Source organism: Hipposideros armiger, unplaced genomic scaffold (assembly GCF_001890085.2).
Source record: "Hipposideros armiger isolate ML-2016 unplaced genomic scaffold, ASM189008v1 scaffold_28, whole genome shotgun sequence".
NCBI classification, from domain to species: domain Eukaryota; kingdom Metazoa; phylum Chordata; class Mammalia; order Chiroptera; family Hipposideridae; genus Hipposideros; species Hipposideros armiger.
Window position 1 is genome coordinate 3,530,887 of NW_017731378.1, and position 27,725 is coordinate 3,558,611.

At 49.1% G+C, this 27,725-nt stretch overlaps 2 protein-coding genes across 7 annotated transcripts in view; one reads left to right on the plus strand and one right to left on the minus strand.

Annotated features, from left to right (window-relative positions):
- Nucleotides 1-460, plus strand: part of DPCD (deleted in primary ciliary dyskinesia homolog (mouse)) — a 21,281-nt gene extending 20,821 nt beyond the window's left edge. For 5 of the 6 annotated variants that reach the window (XM_019636316.1, XM_019636313.1, XM_019636311.1 and 2 more), the window contains one exon: nucleotides 158-460. In XM_019636316.1, coding sequence (XP_019491861.1) covers nucleotides 158-262 — 105 coding nt within the window. In that variant the 3' untranslated portion in view covers nucleotides 263-460. The remainder of the gene's footprint in view (nucleotides 1-157) is intronic. The other variant, XM_019636314.1, reaches the window with a different exon arrangement.
- A 675-nt stretch (nucleotides 461-1,135) lies between these two features.
- FBXW4 (F-box and WD repeat domain containing 4) overlaps nucleotides 1,136-27,725 on the minus strand; it is a 78,616-nt gene continuing 52,026 nt past the window's right edge. Inside the window, exons 6-9 of the mRNA XM_019636317.1 lie at nucleotides 13,533-13,598; nucleotides 2,745-2,885; nucleotides 2,099-2,240; nucleotides 1,136-1,897 (exon numbers count right to left, since the gene is read on the minus strand). Of these exons, the coding sequence (XP_019491862.1) occupies nucleotides 1,778-1,897; nucleotides 2,099-2,240; nucleotides 2,745-2,885; nucleotides 13,533-13,598 (469 nt within the window). The 3' untranslated portion in view covers nucleotides 1,136-1,777. The remainder of the gene's footprint in view (nucleotides 1,898-2,098; nucleotides 2,241-2,744; nucleotides 2,886-13,532; nucleotides 13,599-27,725) is intronic.

Genomic DNA, 27,725 nt, shown 5'->3' on the forward strand with positions numbered 1-27,725 from the left:
GTGTGGGGGGTGTGTCTGGGTGTGTGTGTAGGGTGTGGAGGTGTGTTTGGGGGTGTGTGGGGGGTTTGTCTGGGGGTGTGTCTGGGTGTGGGGTGTGTGTATGTGTATGGAGGGGGGACGTAACTGAATTAGGTCCTCTTCCTGGCTTCATCTACAGTACCAGAAGCCAAAGGAGGTCCTGCTGGCTGAGGCAGAGCTGCAGAAGGAGCTGAAGAAGGTAAAGACGGCCCACAGCAGTGACGGGGACTGCAAGACCCAGTAGTGGACTCCTGAGCCTGCGCTTCCGGTGTGGAGAGTGGGTGAGGCTCTTCCTGTCAGTCTGAGACTGGAAGGCCTGGGCCTTTCTGGCACAGGGACACTCCCTTCCTTCCAGGCTCCGTAAGAACTGGGCCTGGGGCACTCTTGGCCCCCTGCCTCATGGTCTTCTCTCCTGAGTAAAGTCATGCTGAGTCACTGTAGATAGACTGCCTTCTTGTCCACTTCTGTGTGCGCCTGTCCCCTGGGAGGGTGCTGGTGGCAACATTCCCTTCTCTGTCCTAGGGACCTGCCACACAAAGCCTTCCCTATATAGGGAGGCATGGGCCTTGGTGAAGAGGGTGGGGGAACCCTGACCCTAGCAGACAGGGCCGAGGTCTTCCCCCACCTGTTTGCCTAAACTCGGAAAACAGCTAGGCTGAGAGGGAGCCTGTGCTTCCTTAGCTCGCGGAAGTGGCCCAGAGTAATTCCCTAAGATAAGGGTGGGTGAGGAAGAAGTTTTTATTTAAAAATGCAGAAACCTTGGTAACAGCCCAGGATGGGAAGACACTGGGTGAAAAGCCAGAATAAGAGTGAAGAGTGTGTGTGTGTTGGGGTCAAGTGAAGAAGGGTCACCACAGATGGACAGCAGCTTGGCCCTGGCAGCCTGGAGCCCTTCCATGATCCCCTCTCCATACCCCACAGGTGACATACACTACCACCAGAGCCACAGGGCTGGGTGGTCACTGAGAGGTTTTCCCAAAGAAAAGAAACCTTTGTACTTTGGGACACTGATCATGCGGCTGGTCTTACCCTTGGCCCAGCATGCATATCTCCAAATTTGACTGCTGTCCCCTCGCCCTGGGACTTCCCAGGACTCCGCAGTCAGTGAGGAACCAGATCTGTGAACAATTAAGCTTTATTTTTACAAAAACAAACATTGTAGCATATCTCAACAGCTGGCCTGAGGCTGGGTTGCCTCAAAACTCACTCAAAACTGCTGGGTTCCCTTTGTCCTTTCTTGGTTTCAAAGTGAGACCAAGCCACAGTGCCCCAAGAATGAGTCCACAACCCCAAGAGCTTGGTCAAGGGTGGTGTCTGACTGAGGAGGTGGAGGCTGGTGCCAGCAGGGATACGGGCAGCCTCACCCCTCCTTCCAGGGAAAGGGCAGAAAGGGACCACTGAAAAGGCTGGGGCGCCTTACCTCACTAAGCAATCACTGCTCTAAGAGGCGGGGTGCATGGTGGGCCTCTCCAGGCACATCCTTGCTCTGGCCGACAGGGAAGCAAGGCCCCGTGGGTTTGGCTGCATTCTCCCCAAGCAAAGGTCGCTTCTCTCCAACTGGTTCCTGGGAGGGACTGCACCTCTGGGTAACCCAGTCCCCAGGAGTTTGCAGCCTTTAGCGTAAGGGCTTGAGCACTGTGGTCACAGGTCTGGGAGCACAGGCACAGGGGTGGGGAAGAGGTATCACTGCACCATCCAGGCAGGAGAGGTCCCTGAGAAGCTGGCTTCCCTGGCCCACAGGCTGGGGCGGCCCTGACTGTCACGGGTTTTGAAAGTCCAGGACGTGGAGGTTATAAGACAGCGCGGCATAGAGATGTTTGGTGGTGAAGCGCAGGCAGTACACAGGACTGCTGAGGGGCGTCGATGTCAGCGGGAAGGCCTGCAAGGAAGGACACAAAAATGGCGAGAGGGCCCGAGTAGGAGATGGGGGAGCCCGAACCCAGGATTCCCAGGCCCAGTGCAATGGGCCAGATGCCACTATAGGCTTCCTCCCTCCCTCTCCAGGCACACCCACTCCCAGGTGCGGCCCATAAAAATGAGGCCTGGCTTCCTGGAGGCGTGAGGTGGGCAGGACGCTTACGTGTAGGCAGGCCCGTTGGCGCCGGTCCCACAGACGCACAACACCATAGTAGGAGGAACCAGTGGCCAGCAAGTGGTTGCCATCAGTCTGCAAGCAGTACAGGGTGCTGTCGTGGGGCTCCTCCCACTCCATGACACACTTCCTATCCAGGAAGAGGAGATGCCGGGGAAGCTTCAGGGGTGTCCTCCACCTTGCCACCCCCCCCCCAACTTCCCCATTCGGGCTGGGATAGAGACAAACTGAATCACCAAAGTCTTTAAAAACCAGCCTTAATGCAGGAAAGCCTCCTCAGTAAAAGCCTCTTTCTTGCCAAACGCCAGACCCCAGGGCAGATTTGGGTTTCACACAGCTGACTACGTGTCAAAGAACTTAAAAAGCCTGAGAGGTAGAAAGGCGGGGACAGAATGCTGAGGGGTGGCATACCGAGGGTTCCCAAGGCTTTTATCGGCCTGGTGGCTATGGTTTCCTGGGTCATGGGGCCGAGGCGGCCCAAGGTGAGGAGTCTACGATTGATCTGACCTTACCAGCCAGTCCCTACCAGCCCCTGACATGGAGCACCTGTGTCCTCTCCCATGGTCCCTCAGGACGAGGGAGGCTGGGGCTGACACAGGGTCCCACCACCTGTTCTCCTGCCCAGCATGCTCACCTGACACTGGCACGGAGGTCCCAGTAGCGAACATAGGTGTCGTAGCCGCAGGACAGGAGTGTGGACGGGGACTCATACATGACATCCAGCACCCCAGCCCCTGGGGGAAAGTCACTGCCCAGGTGCGTCATCAGCTGCCCGCTAGGAAGAGAGGAGGGGCAGAGGATGAGCAGTGGTCCGCCTTGGCCCACAGATTCTGTGAGCCTCCAAATGGCACCAGTCCCTGAGGAAATGCAACTCTCTCCCCTGAGCTACAATAGCATTAGACTCGCTTAGGAAGTGGGGGCCAAGGGAGGAGATGCTCCGGACTGCCACCCCTCACACCCCAGTCCCTGCCCCTCCCCCCGGCTAAAGACCTCGATCAGCTGCCAGCAGTGCCCCCCCCCCAATCACACCTGCATGCTGGCCACCGGCCACACAGCCTCTCCTCCTCTGGACGATGAATGGGCCTTGCTGAAGGGGTCAGTCCCCCCCCACACACACACACACACTTGGTTACTTTATACTCCTTGATCCTGCAGGTCATGCAGTTCTGAGCTGCCTGAGTCCAATGCCTTAATTCCCGCCTGTAATCTGGGGCTCAAACCTCATTGGGGATAAAGACCACACAAAGGGAGAAGGGGAGTCCTAGGAGATGTTAAAACAAGTAAACACCTTTGTGTCTGAGGAGAGAAATCGCTGAGAAAGCAGCTTAGCGGGCTGGTCCCTGGTGTTCACGGCCTGGCTGGCCCCCGGCCCGGGGCGAGCAGCCTCTGTGATCACAGCCCCCAGCCTGCTGGGCTCCAGCCTGCTCCTCCACCCTCGCCCCTCCCGGGGCCGAGAGCAGATTACTGAGAAGAACAATTTCTTTGTGACTGTGTAATTCCCTCCGTGACCGCGGCAGTGGGCAGACCCCTCACCCCAATGCCAGACCCCTAGCAACCATGTAGGGGGGCCTCCTGGCCCTAGCAACTACCCCTCAACATCAAGTGCACCCGCTAATCCCTGTGGCTAAGAGACGGGTAGAAGCAGTGAGTTTGCAGAATGATGGGGGAATTAAGAGGGGCATCCTTCAGGCCCCATTCCTCAGCTTCACCCAAGAGATGCTGGGCTCCCCTCCATGGCATTACAGGAGAAGCGAGGCCCTGGACACACGGGCAAGAGGCCCCGGCACGGAGCGGGGAGGGCTTCGTGGTCACGCCAGTCTAGCTTGTGCCCAAGCAGTGTTCAGCAAAGGGCTCGAGGCCGACAAGGCTGCCGGTCACATGCATGAGTGCGGCCTTCAGCTCCAGTCCTTACGCAGCACACAGATTCTGACCCTGCACCTCCCTTCTCTTTCTGCCCAATCTGCCTTTCCCCTTGAGCCCTGACAGTGAGGTGTCCCCCAGCAAGGAGCACTTGCTGTCCAGTGTGTGTGTGGGGCTTAGGCCCTAAGTCAGCACCCCCGCCCCCAGCCTCCTTCCTGCGGGCTATGATAAGCCTCTATGTGTGTGGGGTGAGAGCAGGAAGGATCCTGAGAGGGATCAGGCGGAAAGCCTCCCCCACCCCATCAGCATCTCCTAGAGATCACTGACCTGCCTTCTCAGATGGGCCACCAGCCATGACTCCCCCAGCCCCCACCCCCCGGCAGGCCAGAGCCCTGAGAGGGGCTGCTGTCCCTCCCTTTCTCTCATGGGTACACATGCACATTTGTCCATACTGGGCAGGGACTGTTTTGCTCTATGGTTCTCCCTCTCCTTCCAGATTTTGGGACCTGCCCCCTCCATTAGTGAGGCCTTCAGGAATGACTGAGGAGCTCTCCCCTTTAATCTATAGAAGTAATTTCATGTTTGTCTGTTTGAAATAGAAGATGAAAGGCATTGGGGTTGGGGGCGTGAAGCCCAGCATGGCTCTACCTGCCCACCCCTGGTCCCAGGGTTCAGAAGGAAGGAGAGCTGGGCATCCACGGCTGGGCAGGGTCAGCAGTGCAAGGGCCACACCCAAGACCAAGCTGCCAACCTGGGCCCCCGCCCCAGCGTCCAGGCAACCACTGGAAAGTGTCATGCTCAGGACCTGCAATAAGAAACACAGACCTCTTCACTCAGAGGGAGACCCAGGGCCAGAGTGCGCACCAGCCCCAGGGGGCCAGGACAAGTCCCGAAACCCCCTCATCTGCAAACCCAGCTTGTCCAGGGGCTGAGGAGTTTCTTTCTGCTGCACTCTTCTCTGAGTCTCAGAAAAGGCCACACACACTTTAAATGGGCCAATAAAAAGATACAATTTCTCTTGCCTCTGGGCCAGGGACCCTTGAGACTCTGTTGTGCAGTGCCCGTGAGGTTAAGTTCAGAGCATAAACTGACACACCAGGCTCTGGGAAATGGCCCATCTCTTCAAATAGCGGCCCAGCAGTACCATAGGAGCCCTGCTGGGGCTTTGATTTGGGAAAACAAACAGAAATGGCACCATGGGCCCTTTGTGGCCCCCACCCCAGGCCCAATTTAACTAGAAAACTAGCTCAACTGCTCTTGGTGGAGGGAGAGAGTTTGGCCTGACAATAGCCCCAAACTTTGGGGGACAAAACAAGCTGTCTGTCTCCTCAGCCCCTCCTCCGGGCTCCTTTTCTTACTGCAAGTGTGTTCTTGTAAAAACGATTAGATTGCAATTTGTATAACATGGTGACCCCCAAATTCAGATGTTTCACCCCTTTTCTGTGGAAAGAATGTTAAGAATGCTTCTCGGCCTATCACTGTGGGGGGCGGGAGGGGGTGCTGAGCCTTGGCTGTCACACAACTTGTGTGGGAACAGGGCTGCCGCTCAGAGCCCCAGGCCAAGACAGGAGCAAGGGCTGGATCTGTCACTATAGAAGGCCAGACAAAAAGTCCATTCCCTTCCAACTCCCACGCACAAAGCCTGGGCCTCCAGGAGCCGCTGATGGCTGGGGGGCCTCCACACCCAACCTCCCCAGAGCATGACTCCAGCAATTCTCTCTCGACCCAGGGAAAGATAAAGACAGATGGGGCCTCCGCTGTGATTCTGATGAATGAGGACAGGCTCGGAGGACAGCCTGAAGGGGATGTGTTCCCGCAGCCTGGCTATGAGTGGCCTCATCCCAGGGACCCCTGCAAGAGGGAATCCAGTGAGGGAATCAGGTCTCCTGGCCCAGCCCACCCTGCTGCCCAGGCAATTCCACTGACTCTGGAGGGGAAGTGGGAGGATAGACAGGGACTTCCTGACAGGGAGGAGGGAAATTCAAATAAGACACTGACCCCCATCACCATCTTTATGGGGACAGCTAACGGGAGGTAGGTGCTGGCCCTGAAGACCTGGATGTCTGATCTGGGAGAGGCCCTGTGTGCCAGGCTAGAGTCTGGCAGGGTGGGGCAGCCCCTGGCAGGAAACATCCCTCTTCCCCCAGTCTGGGCCCTGCAGAGCCAGGAAGCCCGGTGCCCTGCTCCCCTCCCTTCTCCCCCCACTCCCTCCCCTGAGTCCTTTTATCCCAGCCTCTGGCCACCTCCCCCTGCCTGAGCTCCCACCACAAGCCACAGCCCATAGAAAGTCCTCCTGTGTTCAAGTGTCCTGAAATACCCTGGGCTCCCACCTCCCGGCCACATCTGAGAATGCCTGCGGCCCCCACACCGTTTTATGCCCACTGTTAACATGCTGTGTTCCCCATGATGCTTCCTGGAAATCCTATAGGTGCTCACTCCTGAATCTGTTTGGTTGTAAGGACGCCCCAGCTGGCATGTGCTACCCCAAAATACAACAATGGCTTTCAGAGGACAGGAAGGATGGAAGGGTGGCAAACAGTTCACCTTCCTACACCTTTTCTGCTCCCAGGGTACAGGTGGCCTGAAGGTATCTGAAGGTATAAACTGAGCCCAACACAGTTGCTAAGAAAATGGGAGGTTTTTTCCTCCCTCCCTCCCTCCCTTCCTTCCTTCTTTCCTTCCTTCCCTCCCTCCCTCCCTTTCTTCCTTCCTCCTTCTCCTTCCTTCTCTTTCTTTGATCAACAACCATTTATTGAACACCTTTTGTACACAAAGCATTGTGCTTAACAGAAACTGCAGGGAACATTGTCCCTGTCCTCAAGGAGTTTTCAATCCAGTGAGGAGAAATCTGTCATGTATCCAACTAACAATACAAGGTATGACCTGGTGAGTACCAGAAGAGAGATGAAAGATTTATAAGGACACAGATAAGAGAACATTTTTGGCTGTGGGTATTGAGCAATTCTTCAGTGAGTGATAGGATTGTGACAGGCAATGACAGGGGAAGGGGGATGGTCCAGGTGAAGGACCAGCAACAACAAAAGTGCACATCTGGGGCACCTGATTGGCAATCTGGTTTGGCTGGAGGCTTGGGTATGTGAGGGGAGCATGGTCTGGCTTCCAGACCATGATGGGCACACTGCTCAGCTGGCATTAACTCCACGAGTGGCAGAGCCACACGGTTTTTCAACAGGGAGTGGTTGTCATAGTCCAGCCCTCTGGTGGGGAGACCAAGAGAATCAAGGAGGCAGAAAGGTCCCAAAGTAACCATGAAGTGGTGGAGACAAGCTGCCCACGGAAGCTTCGCCGGTCCTGCCTCACCAGGTGAGAGGAAGGGCCCTCCCCAAGCACACAGCCTCTCACATGCATGTGTGTACGCGTGCACGACCCCCAGCACCCACCCGCGCACACGTGTTCAGACACAATGGCTCAAAGGCCAGGCAGCCGGGCAGCCCACTTTGTACTGCTAACAAGGGGACCGTAATTACAGGAAGGGACAGCCGGGCAGATAAAAGGATACAAAATTTCAACATCTGTTGCCATAAAGGGATAAGGAGAAGTGAAACGCAAAGTATCAGTTTGGTGTCAGCAGGCAGAGAGCCAATTTCAAAGAGTTCAGGGGGACAGAGGGGACAAGAAAGAAAAAGGAAAGAGGAGGGGAGAGAGAAAGAAAGAGAGAAATTACAGGGTTCCTTAAAGAGGTAAAGAAAAAAGAAAATGAAAAAAGCTGTCAGTAATACTTTCAAAGGAGAAGGCAGGTACTTTAAAGAGGGGCAATTCCCGTAATCAGCCTGACTGTGGGCCAGGCCCCCTGCCCGGGTGGAGGCGGAGGGCCTGGGGCAGAGACAAAGCCACACCTGGGCGGGATGGGCATTAATGGTGCCCTCAGAGTGGCCCAGCCAGCACTCAGGACACCAGTTCCTCCTGCAGATGGTTAAAAAGGCTGCAGCCAGGCACCCCATGCCATTCCAAATGCCAGCAGATGCCCTGATATTCAGCTCCTGTACTCAGTCTAGAGTCCCAAGATAAGTTCCCAGACCAAGGGGGAGCTATACCACGCCACACAGTGGCTGACAAGGTGGCCCTAGGAGTGCTCTAAGGGTCACCAACTCCAGCCACAGGGGTCAGGATCGGGGTGAGCTTTGTGATGGAGGTGCTGTTTATGCTGAAGTGTGAGCATGGTTCCAGCAGCCAGAGAAGAGGTAACCCAGGCACAGGGGTCAGGTGGAGCAAAGGCTCAGAGAGGGAAAACAGAAGGCACCTGTCAGTGTGTGAGAAGCCTATCTGCCTGCTCTCCTTGACAAAGGTTAGTTAGGGGCTGTAGGGTGGAAATGGAGGAGTAATGGGGATGACCCCGGCCTGAAGGAGGAGGGGCAGTGAGAGGATGTGCAGGGGTCACACACATATAAGGCAGCGCAGTACCTAGCCAAGGACTCGAACCCTCAGTGCCCTAGGAGTAGCCAGGTCACCAAAACCCAAACCTACCCGACAGTCCCCAGGCTGGCTTGGAGCTGTACCCACTGATGCCTCCAGGTCTGGGATCACAGGCCTTTTCATCCTGTTGCCCAACTGCCCACCACCACCTGGGTGACCATTATACCCTGCTCTCAGGGCATCAATGCTAGATCCAGCACAAGTGCCTCTTGGCAGAAAAGTATAACCCACAGCAAGAGCAAGCCCAGGGAATGGGGTGTGTGTGTTATCAGGCCAGTCAGACCCCTGCCCCCAGGCCTTCCAGCAGGTGGGAGGCAGGCCCCATACAGATATAACACCTTCCCTGGGGCCTAGCCGAGTGCCCTGCTCAAATGTAGACAGAAAACACAAGTTGGGCTGTGATTCCTCCAGACCCCAGGCTCAGGAACAGGATGACTTTGGCACAATACCTTGGGGCCACATGAGACCCCAGTGCCTAGCTAAGGATACTCAGTGGTTAGCTGTCAAAATGGAGCCCTTGGGGGCTGGGCCTAAAGACTATCTACCCTTGGAAGCAGGGACATGCTGGCACCTCCAGGTTAGGTGAAGGACTCCATCTTTCTTTCTGCCAGGTTTAGACAGGTTAGAAGTCCCATCCTTGGGCCCAGTCCCTGGTCCTCAGCTCCAAGAGAAATAAAGGCAAAAAGAAAGGACAGGGGAACAGCCAAGTTCTTTGACATCTAGGCAATGGCTGTGTGACATGGCTGCCCTCTGACCTGTGTGCTCCAGCCAGGACCTCCCCTTCCCTATCCCCCTAGGGAGACAGAATAAAGGGTTGAGGGAGCCATGGTGACCTTGAACGGAGGCCCCAGCCATTGTGAGAAGCTGCCTGAGGACAAGTACTGAGAGGCACAGATGGATAAGGGAGCACTGGTGCCCAGTAGGGCACCTACACCTCCGTCCTGTGTCCTAGTCCCCACCACCATCCTGAGGGCAGTCCCTGGAGGGGTGACAGAGCAAAACTGCCCCTCCAGTACTCCCCAACCCCCGCCCCACCGCCAAGTCAATGCACACACATAAAAGAGAAAATCCCGGTGCTCCTCAAATTTCAGCGGTGACAGGTTAAAAGCAAAAGAATCCACCCCGCACCGCACACCGCCCTGCCGCTGGGTCCTGCCGGCGAAGTCGCTCCACCTTCCAGATTGGCCTGTCAGTCAGGCTTTCGCCTTATTGAAAGATCAAACTCTGTCCTGCCTGTTCATTACCTTAATCCTATTTTCTACATGGCTTTATTATCTGCTCGGGCTTCTCTGGGAAAGACAGCTACAGACAGTCGTCCTGTCCATCTGCTTCCTCCCACCAAAAGCGGATGCCTCCACCAGGCCATCTCTCCCTCCATCCCTGCAGCGCTCAGCCCTCCGAGCTCCCCTGGGGACAAGAGTGCTGTTTAAACAAGGCCTGGCTCCTCTCAGTGGTGAGCAGGGGAGGCTGGGGGCTAGAGAGAAGGCAATGCCAAGTGCCTCCCAGGGCAGCCCTGCCACAGGCTGGCCAGAGGGTCCAGTGGCTGTTTCGTATCTGGCTCCAGTGAGAATCGAGGCTATAGTTGTCTTGTGCCTATTCTCACTCAGGTTCTTTCTGGGTTCTATAAAAACCCAGTGTTTGGAGTTAGTGAGGTCTCGGGATTTCATAAGAGAATGCTGTTCAAGGAGCTGGTGCCTTAGAACTCTGCCCTGGTCATAAACCTGTGCCCGGGCATACCGCCCACCAAGGCAGCCACAGGCAAAAGAGGCCACTCAATTACTCAGTCTTCGAGATAAAGAGGAGCCACGGGGGTGTACCCACCCCATCCCCTGGCTTGTCCACCATCCTGGGCCCAGGCCACTGATGATGCCCGGGACAAGATCCAGCTACATGACTAAATACAACTGACTTTCAGCAGAAATACCCATCTTTGTGGACTACGGCCTACTGTCAAGAGCCCTGTCCGTGCCATGAGGTCAGCAGGTTCACCTTCCCCTCCACTGGTCACGGGGTCACAAATATTTGGAGGATTAAAAGGCGGAGCCTCTACAAACTCCAGGTGCCAATGTGGAAGACAGCTGTGGATGGGGAGAAGAGAGTGAAGGAGGCAGCTCACACTGGTTGACTGCCCCTAAGGTGACAGGCACTGTGTGGGTACTTCCACAAAATCTTTTTTTTTCATACGGTTTCTGTTAGGGATCACTAAATCCCATTTACAAATGTAGAAAACTCAGGCCCAAAGAGGCCCCCAGATCATAACAGTACTAAGCAGCAGAGTCAGTTCTGGAAGCCGGGCCTCTGACCACACAGCCCGTGCTCCCCCTGTATCTCCTCAGCCTCCCTGTCACACACCAGAGGGGCTCCTTTGGCCCCAGCCCCATTCGGAAGCAAGACATTGCCAGTAGCAGGGGTTTGGTAGGGTGAGCCATGGGAATAATTTTCAGACTGCAGGAGCTCCATATCCCAGGGGCTACAGAACAAAGGAGCCCTTGGAAGTTTTAGCTATGCTGGCAACACTGTGATGCAGTCGGCTACAGTAACAAAAGTAGGAGACCTGGAGTAAGGGAGGTGAAGCAGCTGCCACTCATCAGCCCACACCTGCTACTTCAGTACTCAGTTGTGAATACCCCATTTCAAAAGGGATCAAACCAGATAAATCAGAGAAACTTTCAGGTGAGCATGGTCCTGAAACCAGTGTGAGACCAACACTGTAGGTCACCGATCCCACTATTTCTTGCTGACCAAACCCTGATTCTGTGCCTACCTCTCCCTTCCCCCACGGCCAGTGTGCATGGCGGGAAGCTGAGCTCTTCCCCAGGCCCACAAGCTGCATCTTGATTGGTCATTCCATTTCTTTCGCCAGTGTTTGGTTTAGGGTGAGTACTGAAATATACTTTGGCTCACGAAATATAAGGAGAAGACTGCTTGGGGGCTCCTAGGAAGGGCTTCCTCATCTTAAAAAGAGGCCGCAGGCAGGGACACATCCTCTTCCTTCTTCCCTTTGGGTATTACCTTATGAGTTGGTAGAGATTTTGTGAACAAGCCTGTGGGCAAGGGCAAAAGCCACCTTGACTGGGGTGGCAAAGCAGGAAGCTGAGGAGAAAATGGGCCTTCATGGTCTCATTGCGCTACGGAACCCATCAATCCTGGAACCAGGCAACCATCCAACTCCTGGACTCTCTGTCATTTAAGACAATAATAATCCCTTTATTGTTTGAGGCACCTTGAATTAGGTCTTCATTACTTACAGCCAAAAGCTCCTTAACTGATCTACTATGTTGATGAGCAACAATTGAAGAGCCTCGGACTTTTGGCCTGGAGAGGATAAGACCCTGGAAGAGCAGAGCCAAAGTTTTCTGAAATTTAAAGGTCTGTCGTCACAGGATCCTTGTCAGGATCACAGCTCCAGGAAGCAGATTAGCCCTTGATGAAGGGCAGGCATTCTAACTCAGAGTTACCCAAAGGTCTAACGTGGTGTTTGGTGAAGCTGCAAGTTTCCTATCCCTGGACTTGGATGATTATCAAGAGAATGTGTAGAGAAAAGCATATTTAATTAAGATATCTCATGGGTTATAAAAAAAAGTATTTTGGAAAGACTGACAACACAATGGATTTTTCAGAAAAAAATATACGGCTAGTACTTTCCTGGGGAAATGAAAAGGAGAAAACAAGCTAGAGCAACTGGGCAGGAGAAAGGCCAGATGAGCACACCCTCATCGCTACTGTAAACTGGATCATTGAAAACCAGAATGCAGGTGCCTAGGGTGAGGCGAAGAGTTCTCAGACTTGATTAACAAAGAAAAGTGACAATACCAAATGCAGTTGAAGATGTGAAGAAACTAGATCTTTCATACATTGGGGTCAGAATATAAAACGGTAAAGCTACTCAATAGTTTGGCAGGTAAAAAACCTAAACATACGCTTACCAAATGACCTAGCAATTGTACTCCTGGGCATTAATCCCAGAGAAGTGAAAACATACGTACGTCCACACGAAAGCCTACACACAAATGTGCAGTACATCTTTATGTGCAACAGTCAAAAAATTAAAAACAACCCAAATGTCCTCCAGTGGGTGAATTCTGTTCAATGAGAAAAGAAACTCTGGTACATCTATGCCAGGGAATGTACTACTGAGCAATAAAAAAGTAAAGCTCTATTGATACATGTGACAACTTCTATGGGTCTTAAGAGAATTATGCTAAGTTAAAACAGGGGTGGAAGGGGAAGGAAATTTCAAAAGGCTACATACTATATTATTTTATTTATATAATACTTTCAAAATGACAAAATTATAGAGATGGAGAACACTTAAGTGGTTGCCAAGGGTTAGGGGAGGAGGAGAGGGGGATGGGTGCAACTATAAAGGCTACATGAGGGACTTTTGTGCTGATAGAACAAAGAGTTCTATGTTTTGATTATGGTAGTGGTTACCTGAATCTACACACAGGAGAAAATTGCAAGGAACTACACACACACACACACACACAAGTGCAATCTGAATAAAGGTCTATGGACCGTACCAATGTCAATTTCCCGGTTTTGATATTATATTACGTAAGATGTTACACAGGTACCTTGCTGTCCTATTTTTGTAACTTCCTGTGAATCTATAGTTATTTAGAAATAAAAAGTTTAAAAAAATACAGAATAGAATGGCAGATAATCAGATGGGTCAGTGTCAAGCCAGCTAAGGCAGAGAATTGTGAGCAAAACCTGGATGGATTTTAACTGTTCTGTATCATTCTTTCTATTGATACGTAGGCCACTTCCAAATTTTCTTTATTTTAGAAAAACCATCTCTGAGGATAGATGAGATCTTATGCAGCCACAGAGTCAGGCATTCCTCAGAGAAAAAGGATCATACATCCAAACTGGTGTTGTTATAAATTTTACATGCAATTATTTACCTATGATAAATTACTTCAACAGTCTCCTCAAGCTAACGGGACAATTCCATGTGAGGCTTCCAGAGCAGAGGCTGTCAGTGGGTTGCAGGGCAGGGGCTGCCCTGGCCCACCGGGTGGCCACCTGAAGCAGGGGCTGGCTCAGCCAGCTCTCTTCACTGCTCCCGAGCAGCTCCAGCCCCACCCCCACTGTAAGCCATGGAGACTCAGGAATTTCTTACCTGTTGAGGTCCCAGATTCTTAGGGGTGAGAAGTGCCCACAACAAGCCGTCCCTGTCACAAAAGAGCTGCCAAACAAAAGGAGAGCAGAGTCAGATCTGGCTTGTCAGAACTTGTGGCGGAAATGGCTACACAATTGGAGGTGCGTACTCATTCTCCAGGGGGTTCTGGGGTTAAGCCAGGATGAGAGAAGCAGCCAAGAGAGCCATCAGAGGAGTCGGGAAGACCACGGGAAGCATGGTGAGGGCTGGAGCCTCCCCTAGCTGCCTGGTCAGAGGAGCCACAGGTTCAACAACAGCTGAGCTGGCCACTCCGACCCAGCTGTGTGGTCTCTGTCCATCATGAAAACCGCTCTCTAGGTGCGCAACTCTGAGGCCAAGGGAGCGCAAGCCTGGCAGGCTTCAGCTTTACGAAGTTCCCGAAGCCATGGCACAGAAATGGTCTCCTGGGAATAGGCTGTTGGGTGCTGGGAGGTGACGCCTGGTCAAGCTGCGGGTGGCTGGGGGGCATTCCTGAAGGTTCTAAGAGCTCAGGGAACCTGGTAACATGGTACAAGCACAGGGCAGGTGCAAAGACACCGGACTGAGAAACAGAAAACTATGAAAGGAGAGTAACGATACGAAAAGGTAAGATGGGTGAAATGTTAGTATATGAGTGGGAGAGTAGAGAATGTCGGGCGAGGCAGCCAGGGCTGCTGTGGAGTGGGACGGCAGTCAGGCAGAGTTTCGAGGACAATGACAGACACTACCAAGAGGCAGGTGGGAAGGAACACTCTGGCCATATTTCCCAGCGTGTCTCTTAAACCCCTAAAAAGTTCAACATATAGAATCTGCAGAGTTTCGTTTCAAGTGCAGGCTTAAGCCCAGTGAGAAGGATCCAAGCAATGAGCCAGGTTGGCTGCAGTGCTAGGACTAGAACTTGAACCTATGCGCTCCTTTGTTAGAGGATTTGGCAGGGGTGGGGAGGGGAAGCCAGCAGGAACCCAGGGCTTGAAAACCTAAACTGCTAGCAAGAGAGTTGAAAGCAGTTGTGTCACTCAGGAGCCCTGGGGCAGGGAAGGGCCAAGTCCCTACATGTCGGGTGTGGGGGAGGGGGACTGGACATACTAATGACACGTTAGCAATGTGAGGCAGCGACCCATCCGCCCTGGCCCTGCCCAGCACCTGTGGCTCTCTGATCCCAAGCATGTCAGTGGGGAGATGGATTTCTGTAGAGAGGGCTCTGAAGCAGCCAGTGGCTTTGGCTGGGGGGAAGCTGGTCTGCCAGTTACTGATGGGGGAGATGTTAGGGCAGGCATTGCCCAAGCCATTGATTTACAATCAAAATTGCAGGGCAGGTGTCTGTTTTTCAACCCCCAGGCTGACAAAATGGCCATGTGAGCTACCCTGGGGCTCCCATGCCTCAAGCCAAAACTTCCTCTAGGGGCCTGCTCCATCATGCCAGCTTCCTCTCAACCCGCAGGAGTGCCAGCAGCCACTAAACTAGAGTGATGTGCCAAAAGAGCCACTCCGTCATGCCCCAAGTGACTCCCAGCCTGGGAAGCGGCTGCTGGACAATGAAGCCCCAAACTACAAAGCCAGAAGGTATTGTCCTCACCTCCCTCCCCCTGACATTTTTTTCTTGAGGGTAATCCATTAATAACTGGTAAAGCCAATTACCTTGGGTTGGAAACATAATAGCCACTTGGAAATCATTCGAGCGGGCAATTGGGCTCTCCAGACTTTTGAGGAGTCGGGGCCAGGTGAGGGGCGCCAGCACAGACATCTCTTAAGGAAGCCTGTGGCAGGCCTTTGACTGGCCACAGGCCTAAATTAGCGTCAAGTAAGTCAATAGAGAAAGAGATGGGAGGCACCTGGAACCTGAATCCCTGCCACTCCCACAGCTCTGACCTCCCAGCAGGTTGGGGTAGGGATGAGAACACCTTCCCCTGGGCCTCCTGTCCTCTCCTCCTGCCCACCAGCCCAGCCTGGCCCTGTCCGTCTGCCACCAGGAGGAGGCTTCTCACCTTCATACCCCACGAAGGCCTTTCTTAATTCACTGGACATGACATTCATGAGTGTTTCTTTCCACAAGCTGTCCTTTTCCCTTGCTTTACCATATAAAGCAGGGAGGAAGAGAAGGAGGGAAAGAATATAGAGTCCTCCTGGCACTTATGAGGACCTAAGAGTTTAATCAATTTTAACACTCAGTAAAAAACCATGTAAGCAACAGTCAAGCAGATTTGAAGCCAGGTCACTCTGGGAACACTCACCAGGACTCACACCCAAACCAGGGGGACTGCCCAGGGACAGGGACGGCAAGCCTGTATTCAACAGGCACAGGTAGAACCTGCTGGCTCCCCAGGTGCCTTGACCATCCTCCCTCTGAGTCCCTACCACACTTTGATCTCACCTTCATGGGACAAATTGTATTTGGGGGGTTATCTTCCCATCTTCCCTTTGAATCATGGACCATCTGGTGGCTCTTACGTACTCCAGTGTCCAACAGAGTGCCTGGCCCAGAAGAGGCCCTAGCTCAGGCAAACCTGGCATCACAGAGATCACCATTAGGCCCAAGCAGTAGATGCAGGAGCCCTCACATCAGACACAGACACCAGGAGTACTAGACGTTCTGGTACTCATGTTGAGGGATAGAAAATAAGATACAGAAGAGAGGAGAGGAAAGTAAGAAGGGAAATTAGCTGGGTGTGGGCAGGGTGAAAGCAGGTAGATTATGCTGCCTCTGCCTGTTTTAGGCCCTCTTAATTACACAAGTAATTTATTGAGCACTTACTACAGGCCAGATTCTGAGCAAGTATTTCAAAAACATTATCCCATCTAATCCTTATAACCCTATGCAGTAGGTACTACTTTCCCTATTTTACCGACGAGGAGACCGAGGCAGAGAGGTAATGTAACTTGCTCTAGCTCACACAGAGACCAACTAGGAGGACTGGGATTTGAACCCAGTCAGTCTTTATTCCAGAGCCCAAGTGATTTTATACCCCTTTAAGTTCTCTCTTCAGCCCCTAGAATAATACCTGACACATATTAAAAACTCAAATGCTTGTTGAATGAATGAATGAATGGACAAATGAACAAATGACTCCACCTGGAAGAAGAGAGCAGAGCCAGAGTGGCTCTGAGGAGGGGCAGCAGAAGTGGCGTGCTCAGCAGCTGTGCCCGTGGCTGGCCCGGAGCCGCCCAGCTGGCCCAGGCCCCAGCCGCCTCTGAGCTGGGGCTGACACACTTTGGCAAGGGAGGCCACCAGAGCTGTCACATCATTCACCAACATGCCCATCAAGTGTATTCAGTTCTCTTCAACCCGCACTGGCATTTTAATTACTGTTGGGTAAACTAATTTGTACAAATGAAGGCTGGGCTGCCTAATAGAATATGCAAGCTCTCTGACCTCTGACAGGCACTGACACGAGATACAAAGGCCGCCGAGGAAGGCTTTTTATCTGAGCCTTATTACTCTCTATTACTCCAATTAGTCAGGCTCCAGTGCTCCTAATTGGAGGAAAAATTGCAATTAAATCAATTTTTGATGGGCTGCAAGTGGGCTCCTGAACCGCCCCGCTTGTGAAACACTGATATTATAGCAGCAAAGGTCACAGGCCTCATCGGCACCCGGGCCCCCCAATTTCCCTTGCCCCCCCACCCAAAATGCTTCAAGGAAATACCTGCCCATCTATCGGCTAGGCCAGCAAGGGTGAGAAGGAGGGAGTCATTAGAACATGTCAGGTTTCATTGCTGTTGCCACCATCTGCTAACCTGCGCCACTGACATCATTACGGCACTAAGTCCCAAAGCATGAATGTAGAGCGAAGGTCACACACACTCACTCAGCCAGGGGAAGCCAGAGCAGTAGTGCAATGACAGCACTGGGAGGGAGGGACCAGTGGAGTGGGAACAGAAAGTCAACAGAAGTCACGAAGAGGAGAGACAGGGCAGGGCAGGTGAAAAGTGTGAGGTGGCCAGTTCCCAAGATCCAGCCAACAGGGCACCCTGGGCCACTCAAAGGGAAGGGAAATAGATGTGCCTACGAAGGTAAAAAGAGAGGGAGGCAAAGAAACCTTGTTCTCACCAGCAGACATCTCGCCTTGCAGCTGGGGAAACATCCACCTGAATGCTGTACACAGACCAGAAGGCTGAGTCGCATCAGTGATGGGGACAGGAGCAGACTTGGAGAGATCTGCCTTCCATGTTAGTGCCTATTAGGGGGTGGGGGCCCCAAACTAAAGCTGTAAGATCAGGGAGAGGAAGGTAAACACAATTTGTTCAACAAGCTAAAGGATAATAAGACCTATTTTATTTTTTTTAACAACAAAGGAGGCAAGAATATGCAATGGGGAAAGAACAGTCTCTTACCTTTAATAAATGGTCTTGGGAAAACTGGACAAGCACATGCAAAAGAATGTAACTAGACTATTATCTTACACCATACACAAAAATTAACTCACAATGGATTAAAGACCTGAATGTAAAACCCAAAACCATAAAACTCCTAGAAGGAAACATAGGTGGTAAGCTCAACATTGGTCTTGGCAATGATTTTTTTGGATCTGACTCCAAAAGCAAAGGCAAGAAAAGAAAAAATAAACAAGTGAGACTACATTAAACTAAAAAGTTCTGTACAGTTAAGAAAATCACTGACAAAATGAAAAGGCAACCCACTAAATGGGAAAACTATTTGCAAATCATATATCTGATAAGGGGTTAATATCCAGAATATACAAAGAACTCATACAACTCAACAGCAAAAACAAACAAACAAACAAAACCCCAAACAATCTGATTTAAAAATGGGCAGAGGGCCTGAATAGACAGTTTTCGAAAGAAGACGTACAGATGGCCAACAGGCACTGAGAAGATGCTCAACATCATTAATCACTAGAGAGCTGCAAATCAAAACCTCAATGAGATATCATCTTACAACTGTTAGAATGGCTATATAGTATCGAAAATACAAGAAATAACAGGTGTTGGCAAGGATGTGGAGAAAAGGGAACCCTCATACACAGTTGGTGGGAATGTAAATTGGTGTAGTCACTATGGAAAACAGTATGGAAGTTCCTGAAAAAGTTAAAAACAGAACTACCCTATGATCCAGCAATTCTACTTTTGGATATTTATCTGAAGAAAACTAAAACACTAATTCTAAAAGATACATACATCCCCATGTTCGTTGCAGCACTATTCACAATAGCCAAGATATGGAAACAACCTGAGTGTCCATCAGCAGATGAATGGATAAAGAAGATGTGGTACATAATACAATGGAATACTACTCAGCCATGAAAAAGAATGGAATCCTGCCATTTGCAACAACATGGATGGTCTTTGAGGGCATTATGCTAAGTGAAATAAGGCAGAGAAGGACGAACACTGTATGATTTCACTTATATGTGGAATCTAAAAAAAAAACAAACCACCAAACATATAATAAAAAATCCAAACTCATCGACACAGAGAATAGATCGGTGGTTACAGAGGAGAGGGGGGCTGGGGATAAAGGGTGGGTTGTCAAAAGTACAAATTTCCAGTCATAAAATAAATAAGTCATGGAGATGTAATGTACAGCAATGGTGACTACAGTAAATAATACCATATTGCATATTTGAAAGTTGCTAAGAGAGTAAATCTTAAAAGTTCTCATCAGAAGAAAAAAAAATTATAACTATGTATGGTGAAGGATGTTAACTAGACCTATTGTGGTGATCATTTTGCAGTGTATATAAATATCAAATCATTATGTTGTACACCTGAAACTAATATAATGTTAAATGTCAATTATACATCAATGAAAAAAAATAGCCTGCATATAGAAAAGGAAAGAGTGGAAGGAAACATACTAAAATGCTACAAGTGATTGTGTTTGGGCAATAGAGCGATTAGCAATTCTTTCTTCTCTTCAGTTTTCTTTCCTTTCCAAATCTTCTTTAATGAGCATGTGCTACTTTTTAAAGAAAAAAACATATTATTTACATCTTGTAAGAGAAAACACAACAAAACCAGACACTCATATCTACTGACTCATGGCTAAGAGCAGAAAGACCTGAAAATGAACTTCCTGCTGGAGTTGGTGTCAGCAAAGGTGGCCCTGGCATACCTTGGGCTGAAGCTTTGGGAATGACCAGTAGCCCAAGGTTAGGACAGAAAGCCCCAGATCAGACGAGAAGGGCTCCGCTAGCCTCGTTCTCCCAACTGGGCACTGACCAGTAGGGAACAAGACTGACTCCTGACCCCCCAGAGCTGGTAGAGGCCTAGAACACCTCTCTCAGTGTCTGTCTGTCTGTCACACACACACACACACACACACACACACACACACACACACACACACACACACCAGTCCTCTCTCAGCCCAAGTGCATCAGGACGGATGACCACCTACAAAGTCAGGCTCTGGATAAGAGTATCCAGCCGTCCAGAGGCCGGCGACTGATCTGCCTCGCCAGAGAAGAGCGCAATGATGGTGCCAACTTGGGCCAGTGAAGCAACGTCCTCCACAACTAGATTGAAGAACAAAACGACAGCAACTTGTCTGTTCCCCTTTCCCCAATTCCCCAGCACTGTTCCCATCCCCCCAATTCCCCAATAAAAAAAAAAAATCTTTAAAAAAAAAAAAAAAGAGTATCCAGAGGCTAGAGCTCCCACCGCTTACCTTCCCTCTGCAGCTCTGACAAAGAAGGGCCAACAAAGCAGGGTTTCTGCTCCCCCAGAGAGAAGTGCGGTCCTACTGCTGGGAAATGACTCCACGGAAACACAAAATGGCTATTTTCCACTTTAATCAATAGCGAAAGTCAGCCTGGCCAAGACCCTGGCCCAGACTAGAAAAGAGCCAACTTGAGACACAGGCTGCTTTTCCCAAATGCACCCACTCCACTCAAGAAGCAAGAACTAAGAAACCTGAGCAATGGAAGGGCAGAATTAATACAGACAAAATTAAGTATATCAAAAACAAAAACTTACAATACAATGGAGTAACAATCTATTGAATTTAATAAGAAATGTGCTGCGGGCTGCAAGAACAGTTTCTCCACTCTATTTTCCATCTACGGCCTCTAAACACAAGAACTGCTTCATCTGCTCCCAAGGTAAAGAAATAGCAATATGTTCCAGTGCTAAAGGAAAAACTGGCTGGGTCAGACTTCCTAAGAAATGATGTGATATGATATCCACAAAACTATGTACCCAACAAGAGGCATGGAGAAAACAGAAATAAATATGGTCAATATTTGCAGACAATATAATTGTATACCTAGAAAATCCAAAAGATTCAACTAAAACTCTATCACAACAAATACCAGGGTTGGGTGAGGTGGCTGGCATGCTGCGTACCATAGTGGGAAGGAGTGCAGGTTCAAGGCTCCTGGCTCTGCCACCTAGTGACCATGTAATCTTGGATGAGTTGTTTAATCTATCTAAATCCCAGCTTTTTCATCTGTAAAGCAGAAATAATAAAAGGACCTAGGCATAGGCTTGCTGTAAAAATTATATGAGATAGGATGCTTAGAGCACTGTACGGAACATAGCAAAATACCCACAGATGTTAGCTGTTATTATACACCAGCAATCACCAAACAAAATGTAATTAGAAACCTATTCACACACAAAAATTAAGAAACTGTAAAATAGCCAAGAATCCTAACAAACAAACAAACAAACAAAAAACCCAAAAAAACCAAGACAGGCCCATATGAAAAAACTATAAAGCTTTACACTCAAGGACACAGACTCTCTGAATAAGGGAAGAGATATATCATGTTCCTGGATGAGAAGTCTAAGATTATAAAACTGTCGGTCCTCCTCTAATTAATCTATAAACTCAGTACAGTCCCATCCAAACAAGATTGATTGATCAATTGATTCTAAACTTTATCTGGAAGAGGAAATGCACAAGAATAACCAGAAAATATTTTTTAAAAAACAATGAGAAAGAAGTTGCTTTATGAGATAGCGAACATATTTGTACTATAAAGCTGGAGTATGATGTTCACGCTGGAACAAACAGATCAATGAATCAGAATAAAGAATTCAAAGGAATACCCATATATTGCAGGAAATTAGCAGATCCTAAATATGGCTTTTAAAGATAGTGGATGAAGAATGAACTAATCAATAAATGGCACAGAGACCACAGAACACACACATTTGAAAAAAAAAATAAAATTAGAGCCCTACCTCACAGTAGACATCAATTCCAGATGGGTTAAAGACATAAAGTTTTTAAAAACTTCATGAAAACCCCCTAAAGTATTAGAGGAAAATAGTTTTATAATCTTGGAATAAGAAAGACACTTTTTAAGACCAAGCAAAACCTTGAAGCCAAAACGGTAACCATGACAGAACTAATCACCAAATAACAAAAACTTCTACACAACAGAAGACACTGCAAACAAGAAGCTGGAAGGAATTACCAAAAATATATAATAGTCAAAAGATTAACACCCAGAACATATGAGAGCTTATAAATCACAGGGGGGAAAAGTAGATAAATGAGCAAAACATTTCAATAAGTAATTTATAGAAAAAAATATACATGGCCAAAAACATATGCAGTAATGTTTTTACCTCCAAGAACTATTCTAAGCACTTTATATAGATTAATTCATTTAACCCTCAAAACATTCCTACATATTTTATATTTTTCTATATATGATGATGGTATTGTAAGTACATTTTAAAGGCATCACTATCTTTTAGCATATACACCAAAATATTTTATATGCCTGATATTTGCTACAAAATAATATGGGAGGGGAAAGTGTAGGTATTGGTGAAGCAAAATTGGTCAAGAGTTGATCATTATTCTACTTTAGTATATTTTGAAATTTTCCATGATAAAACTTTTTTTAAGTCACTAAAAATACTACCAATATCATTCCCCTTTACTGATGAGTAAATTGAGGAACAGAGAGGTCAAGTAACACCAACGTCACACAGCTAGTAGGAAGGACTTATGATTTGACCTCAGCCAGCTGGGTTCCAGAGTCTAGCTCTTAATCACTATTCTGTATCCGCTCTCAAAATTATATATTTTTTACCCTTCAGAGAGGCAAAATTTTTTTAAAAAACTGATATTACCTAGTATGGATATGTGTACAAACAGGTACTTGTATACCCTGATTGTAGGTATATAATCTGATACAGTCCAATTGAAGGGCAATTTGGCAGCATCTAAAAACTTTTAAACGTACTTACCCCTCAATCCAGCAAACCTTTTCTAATTATCTTTCCTAGAAAAATACCTGACTATCTGCACAGATAGGCAAGTACACAGATGGGTCCTGAGGCACTGTTTATAATAGCAAACAACTGGGAACAACCTAAGTGCCAATCAGTAGCAAGATGGCTAAGTAGACTATGGTACCCCCACTTTACTCTGAACTATTATAGAACGCGGCAGTAAAAAGTATGTGGTAGAGCTATGTGTTCTGACAGCCAAAGAGCCTCTGCACCACATGGGAAGAGGAAGAATTCAAGTTACAGAACAAATGCATAATGTGAGCCTAAAACAAAGCAAAACTTTATATTTGTGGGTAAATATTTATCCATACATATTCATGAAATTATATGCTTTCTGATATTTGCTTCAAATGAAAAGATCTGGAGTGACACACGCCAGACTTCCTATAAAGAGAATAATGAGGAAGGGGCCACAGGAAACTGCGGTGAATTTTTACTCTATATTCTATGTATTTTAAACTGCTTGAACTTTTTACAATTGGAACATATTTATATATTATTATTTAAAAAAATAAAACAAAATAGAAAATGAGAAATTGAAAGGACGGTGGTAATAACAATATTCATTTTGAAGCTGCCTGACAGAAGGGGTACATACTGGTGGCACATTGAATTCAGAATATCTGAATTCAGGTTCTGAATGTCACATAAACCACACAGTCAACTTGGCTCCATCCTGAACCTGGCTGACGCCCTCTGACAGCACCCCTTCACTTGGAGGGCTTCCAAGTAGTTAGGGCCGGGAAACAGTTGCCTATGAGAATTCCACAATTTTACCCCTGCTCTGACAGCGCTTTCCCCCTAAACTTCTGCTTCATAACCACGCTCTCTGTAAAGAGGTAGACAAGCTTCTTTAAACAGGTGAGCTTCTAAACTCTGCAGGGAGCCCACCAGAGGCTGAGGCCACGGCTTACTCCACAACAGTGCCCTGTACATATCGAGTACTCAAATGACTTGCTGCTATGGCTAGCTTAGCCTAAAGCACAAAATATATTTTCAATTTCAAAACAAATCACTTTTTCCTTTTAGGTGGTCAATTTTGGCATCATGGTCGTGCTTAGGCCCAAGGCCTGGGCTACCAGGCTGCTAACATCTTCTGGGCATGGGCGGCCCACGTGGTCTGGTGGTTACTGGGGAGACTGAGGCCAGACAAGCTTTGGTGTTTTTTCAGGTCTGCTGATGAACATAAGTGGCCGGCATTTGGATAAAAGCATGACATGAGAGGATGACGAGAACCATTAAGACCAACGGTGGCTCTACAAGAGAGGAAAGCAGAGCTCGATTGGAGAGCCACACAGATAAGCAGGACACCAACGCAACGAGTTCATTTTACAATCTGATTCTTTCTAAAGATACTCACATTAACAAACCACAGAGGGACCTTCAGACTCAGACTTGATCCAGATTTGGGCAGAAACAATAGAGAAGAGAGATGAAGACAGGTTAAAGAGAATTCCGTGCGACCTATGATCCCGAGGCCCTACATCCCTGAGCCACTGTCACATTTAGGCCAGCAATGGAGCCACTAGACATTGGCCTGGCTCTTATTTTTATTCTCAGTGTTTCATAAGCACCAATGTGGGATAGTCATTTTCATGTGACAAGATTCAAAGCACAATCAAGACCTTCTAGAAAGAGGTTCTCTCTGAGGAATCAAAGGGCAGCAGAGTCCACCCAGACTACCCACAACATGACTGCATAGCCTTTCTCATTCACTGCCTCCTAACTCTGGCCAGGCTTAAAGTAAGAGAGACCCTGATGACCCACCAATGAAAAAGAATCCCACAGTGACATCCAGCAAGTTCAAAAAAGGGAGGCAGGGGGTGTGAGTGTTGACCTACAGATTCACCACCACCATCTGCATCCCTGGACCACTTCTCTTCCAGCAAGACAAAGGGAGGAGGAGAAGGGGAGGGGAGGTTTACACTGGCTCAACCTGGTCTGATTGCTGCAGCATTTTCCACTATTACCTTGAAGTCTATTGCAGGGGGTAGGGGGCAATGAGGAGAGGGAAGGGGGTGTCATGGAGGTTGGTAGGCCAGTAGGGCCTGATATGCATCATAAATAATACACAGCAGGGCTATAGATGTAGGATCCATGAAGAGAAGAAAGGAGAGGACTGTGTGTCTATATACATAGTAGGTAAAAAACCTATTCAAGAAGAAGGGCTGCATTGTAAAGAAAGGCCACCAGCAAACCTTAGTGTGCAAATCCAACCAATAACTCCTGTGTTGGCTCCTTCCCTGAGATGGGAGACAACAAGGGCCCCAGAGTCCTCACATTGGCCACACAGACTGAGGGTTATATTACAGGGGGAGGTGAAAAAACGCATAAAGCTAGAGATGTGTTAAAGTGGGGGTACTGAGGTCCTTTTCTGCAAGACTTCCATCACAGGGCTTTTCAGGAAGAGGGAGTTCTGAGGCACTTCCTTATTTCCAGATTAGTTCGTTAGCAGCACCAGGAATTCTGACCTTGAACTTTGTTCCTCTCCAAGATTTCCTGCCCTCTTGACAATGGTAGTAAGGAGGGAAGAGGCAGGAATCTCTTTTATCCTGTTCTGCAAGGTAAACTGTACTCCTGGGGGCTAATTCAGGCCGCCTGTTAGTCATTTTCCTCTGGGGAGGCCCAGGGAGGTCAGGCCTGTGCCATCCCAGGACATGGCTCCAATCTCTCTCTGCCCCACTGGGAGGGTGCTGGCCCACTGCTCATTTGTCCAACCTTATGTGTCTGCAATCAGTCTTCTCCCTGTGCATGTCACGCTAGGAAAGCGGCAGGTTTTTCTAAGAACACCATCAATAGCTTATAAGAGGAAGATTTTTGTTCAGCAGACCAGTAATGAATGAGGAAGAGGAGGTTAAATGCTGTAGTGTGACAGTTCCCTCCAGAGTCTAACTTTGTTTGAGAGCTGGTGACCAGGGCTCTAACTCAGTCCCCATCCACATACTAGTGCATCCACACAGACCTTTGGGACTGGGTGTCATAGAGTAATTTGGCCTTCATTAGACACCTATTGTCCTATCCGCCCTACAGGCTCCGTCCATACAGGTGATTCCTGAGAGACTTCCCCTGTTTACACTCTGTCCCTCCTCAGGTCACAGTTAACTGATCAAAGGATGGGCACCTGACCCAAGCTGGGCCAATGAGTCTCTGTCCTGGGATTTTTGGAAGCCAGTCATGCTCCATGACTTAAGCTATGTGCTGCCAAACTCAGGAGCTCTTGGCAGCCTTTGGAATAAGCAGGTCAGCTGGGGAAAAGGAAGGAGCTGAGATCAAGGAAGAGAGATGAATACCCCAGGCAGATAAGGTCCTGGCAGCACTGTGGCCTGTGGATCCAGCTACTCCTGAACCTAGCCGTATTTGTGCTCTTCCTTTGGCTTGGTTGCTCAGCTTTGCCCCTGGATTTCATGACTAAACATTCCGAGTTTTGTTTAAATTAATGTCAATTTGGCTTCTGTCATTTAAAACCGATTTGTCGGGCCGGCCCAGTGGCGCGATGGTTAAGAACTGGCTTGGGATGCCAGAGGGCCCCGGTTCGGATCCCACATATGAGGGCCAGTGACACTGCCCTCAGCCGCAGTGAGCGGCTGTCCAGAAGCCGGCGACTGATCTGCCTCGCCCGGGAAGAGTGCAATGATGGTGCCAACTTGGGCCAGTGACACAACGTCCTCAACTAGACTGAAGAACAAAACAACAGCAACTTGTCTGTTCCCCTTCCCCTAATTCCCCAGCGCTGTTCCCATCCCCCCAATTTCCCAATTAAAAAAAAAAATCTTTAAAACCGATTTGTCTTGGTCACTATAGAGCCTCTGTTCAGTAGCTGCTGGGCTTCTCACTCATCTGAATGACTTCACTGACAGATGAGCAAACGGCTCTGCCAGCACCTTCTGGACACCTTGAGGCCTGGCTAAGAAGAGACACCTCAACTGGAATCAATAGCTGGTAGGTCTGCTGGGAGAGCAGGTAAAACAGGGCAGCACAGAGCGACCTGGAAGTTCAGAAGGAGGATGAAGTCATTTCTTACACCTAGGCCCACGGAGAGTGCCAGGAAAAAAATCTACTCTCCTAGGGCCGGCTGAGTGGCTCAGTTGGTTAAGAGCTTGCTCAAAGTGCGAGCTCTGAGCAACAGCGGTTCAATTCCCAGCCCAAGCTGAGTTGCCGCTGAGCTGCCAACAGGGATGGCTCAGCTAAAAAAAAAAGAAACTACTCTCCTACTACTCCCAGCAGTGGATGGGGAGATAGTCTGGACAACAGCAGATATCAAGGATGCTGCTTGCATTATTTACAATAGCCAAGATATGGAAGCAACCTAAGTGTCCACTGACAGGCTACTGGATAAAGATATAATACATATATACAATGGAGTATTACTCAGCTGTAAAAAAGAATGAAACCTTATGATTTGCGACCACACAAATGGACCTAGAGGGCATGATGCTAAGTGAAATAGTCAGATAGAGAAAGACAAATACCATGTGACTTTACTTATACATGGAATCTAAAAAAACAAAATAAATGAACAAACAAAATAGAAACAAACTCATAGATACAGAGAATAAATTGGTGGTTGCCAGATGAGAGGTGGATTGGGAGGATGGGTGAAAAAGGTGAAAGGGGGGCCGGCCGAGTAGTGTGATGGTTAAGAGCTGGCTTGGGATGCCAGAGGGGCCCCGGTTCGGATCCCACATATGAGGGCCAGTGACACTTCCCTCTACAGCTAAGATGCTGAACAACAGCTCAATCTGGGGCTGGGCTGCCTTGAGTCGCCGGCGACGGTGTAGGCTGCAGCCCCTGCTGCAGTGGGTTGCCATGGGCTACCGTGTGTAGCCAGCAGCCAGCGTGAGCGGCCTTCCAGAAGACAGCGACTCATCTGCCTCACCCGGGAAGAGCGCAATGATGGTGCCAACTTGGGCCAGTGAAGCAACGTCCTCCACAACTAGACTGAAGAACAAAAGGACAGCAACT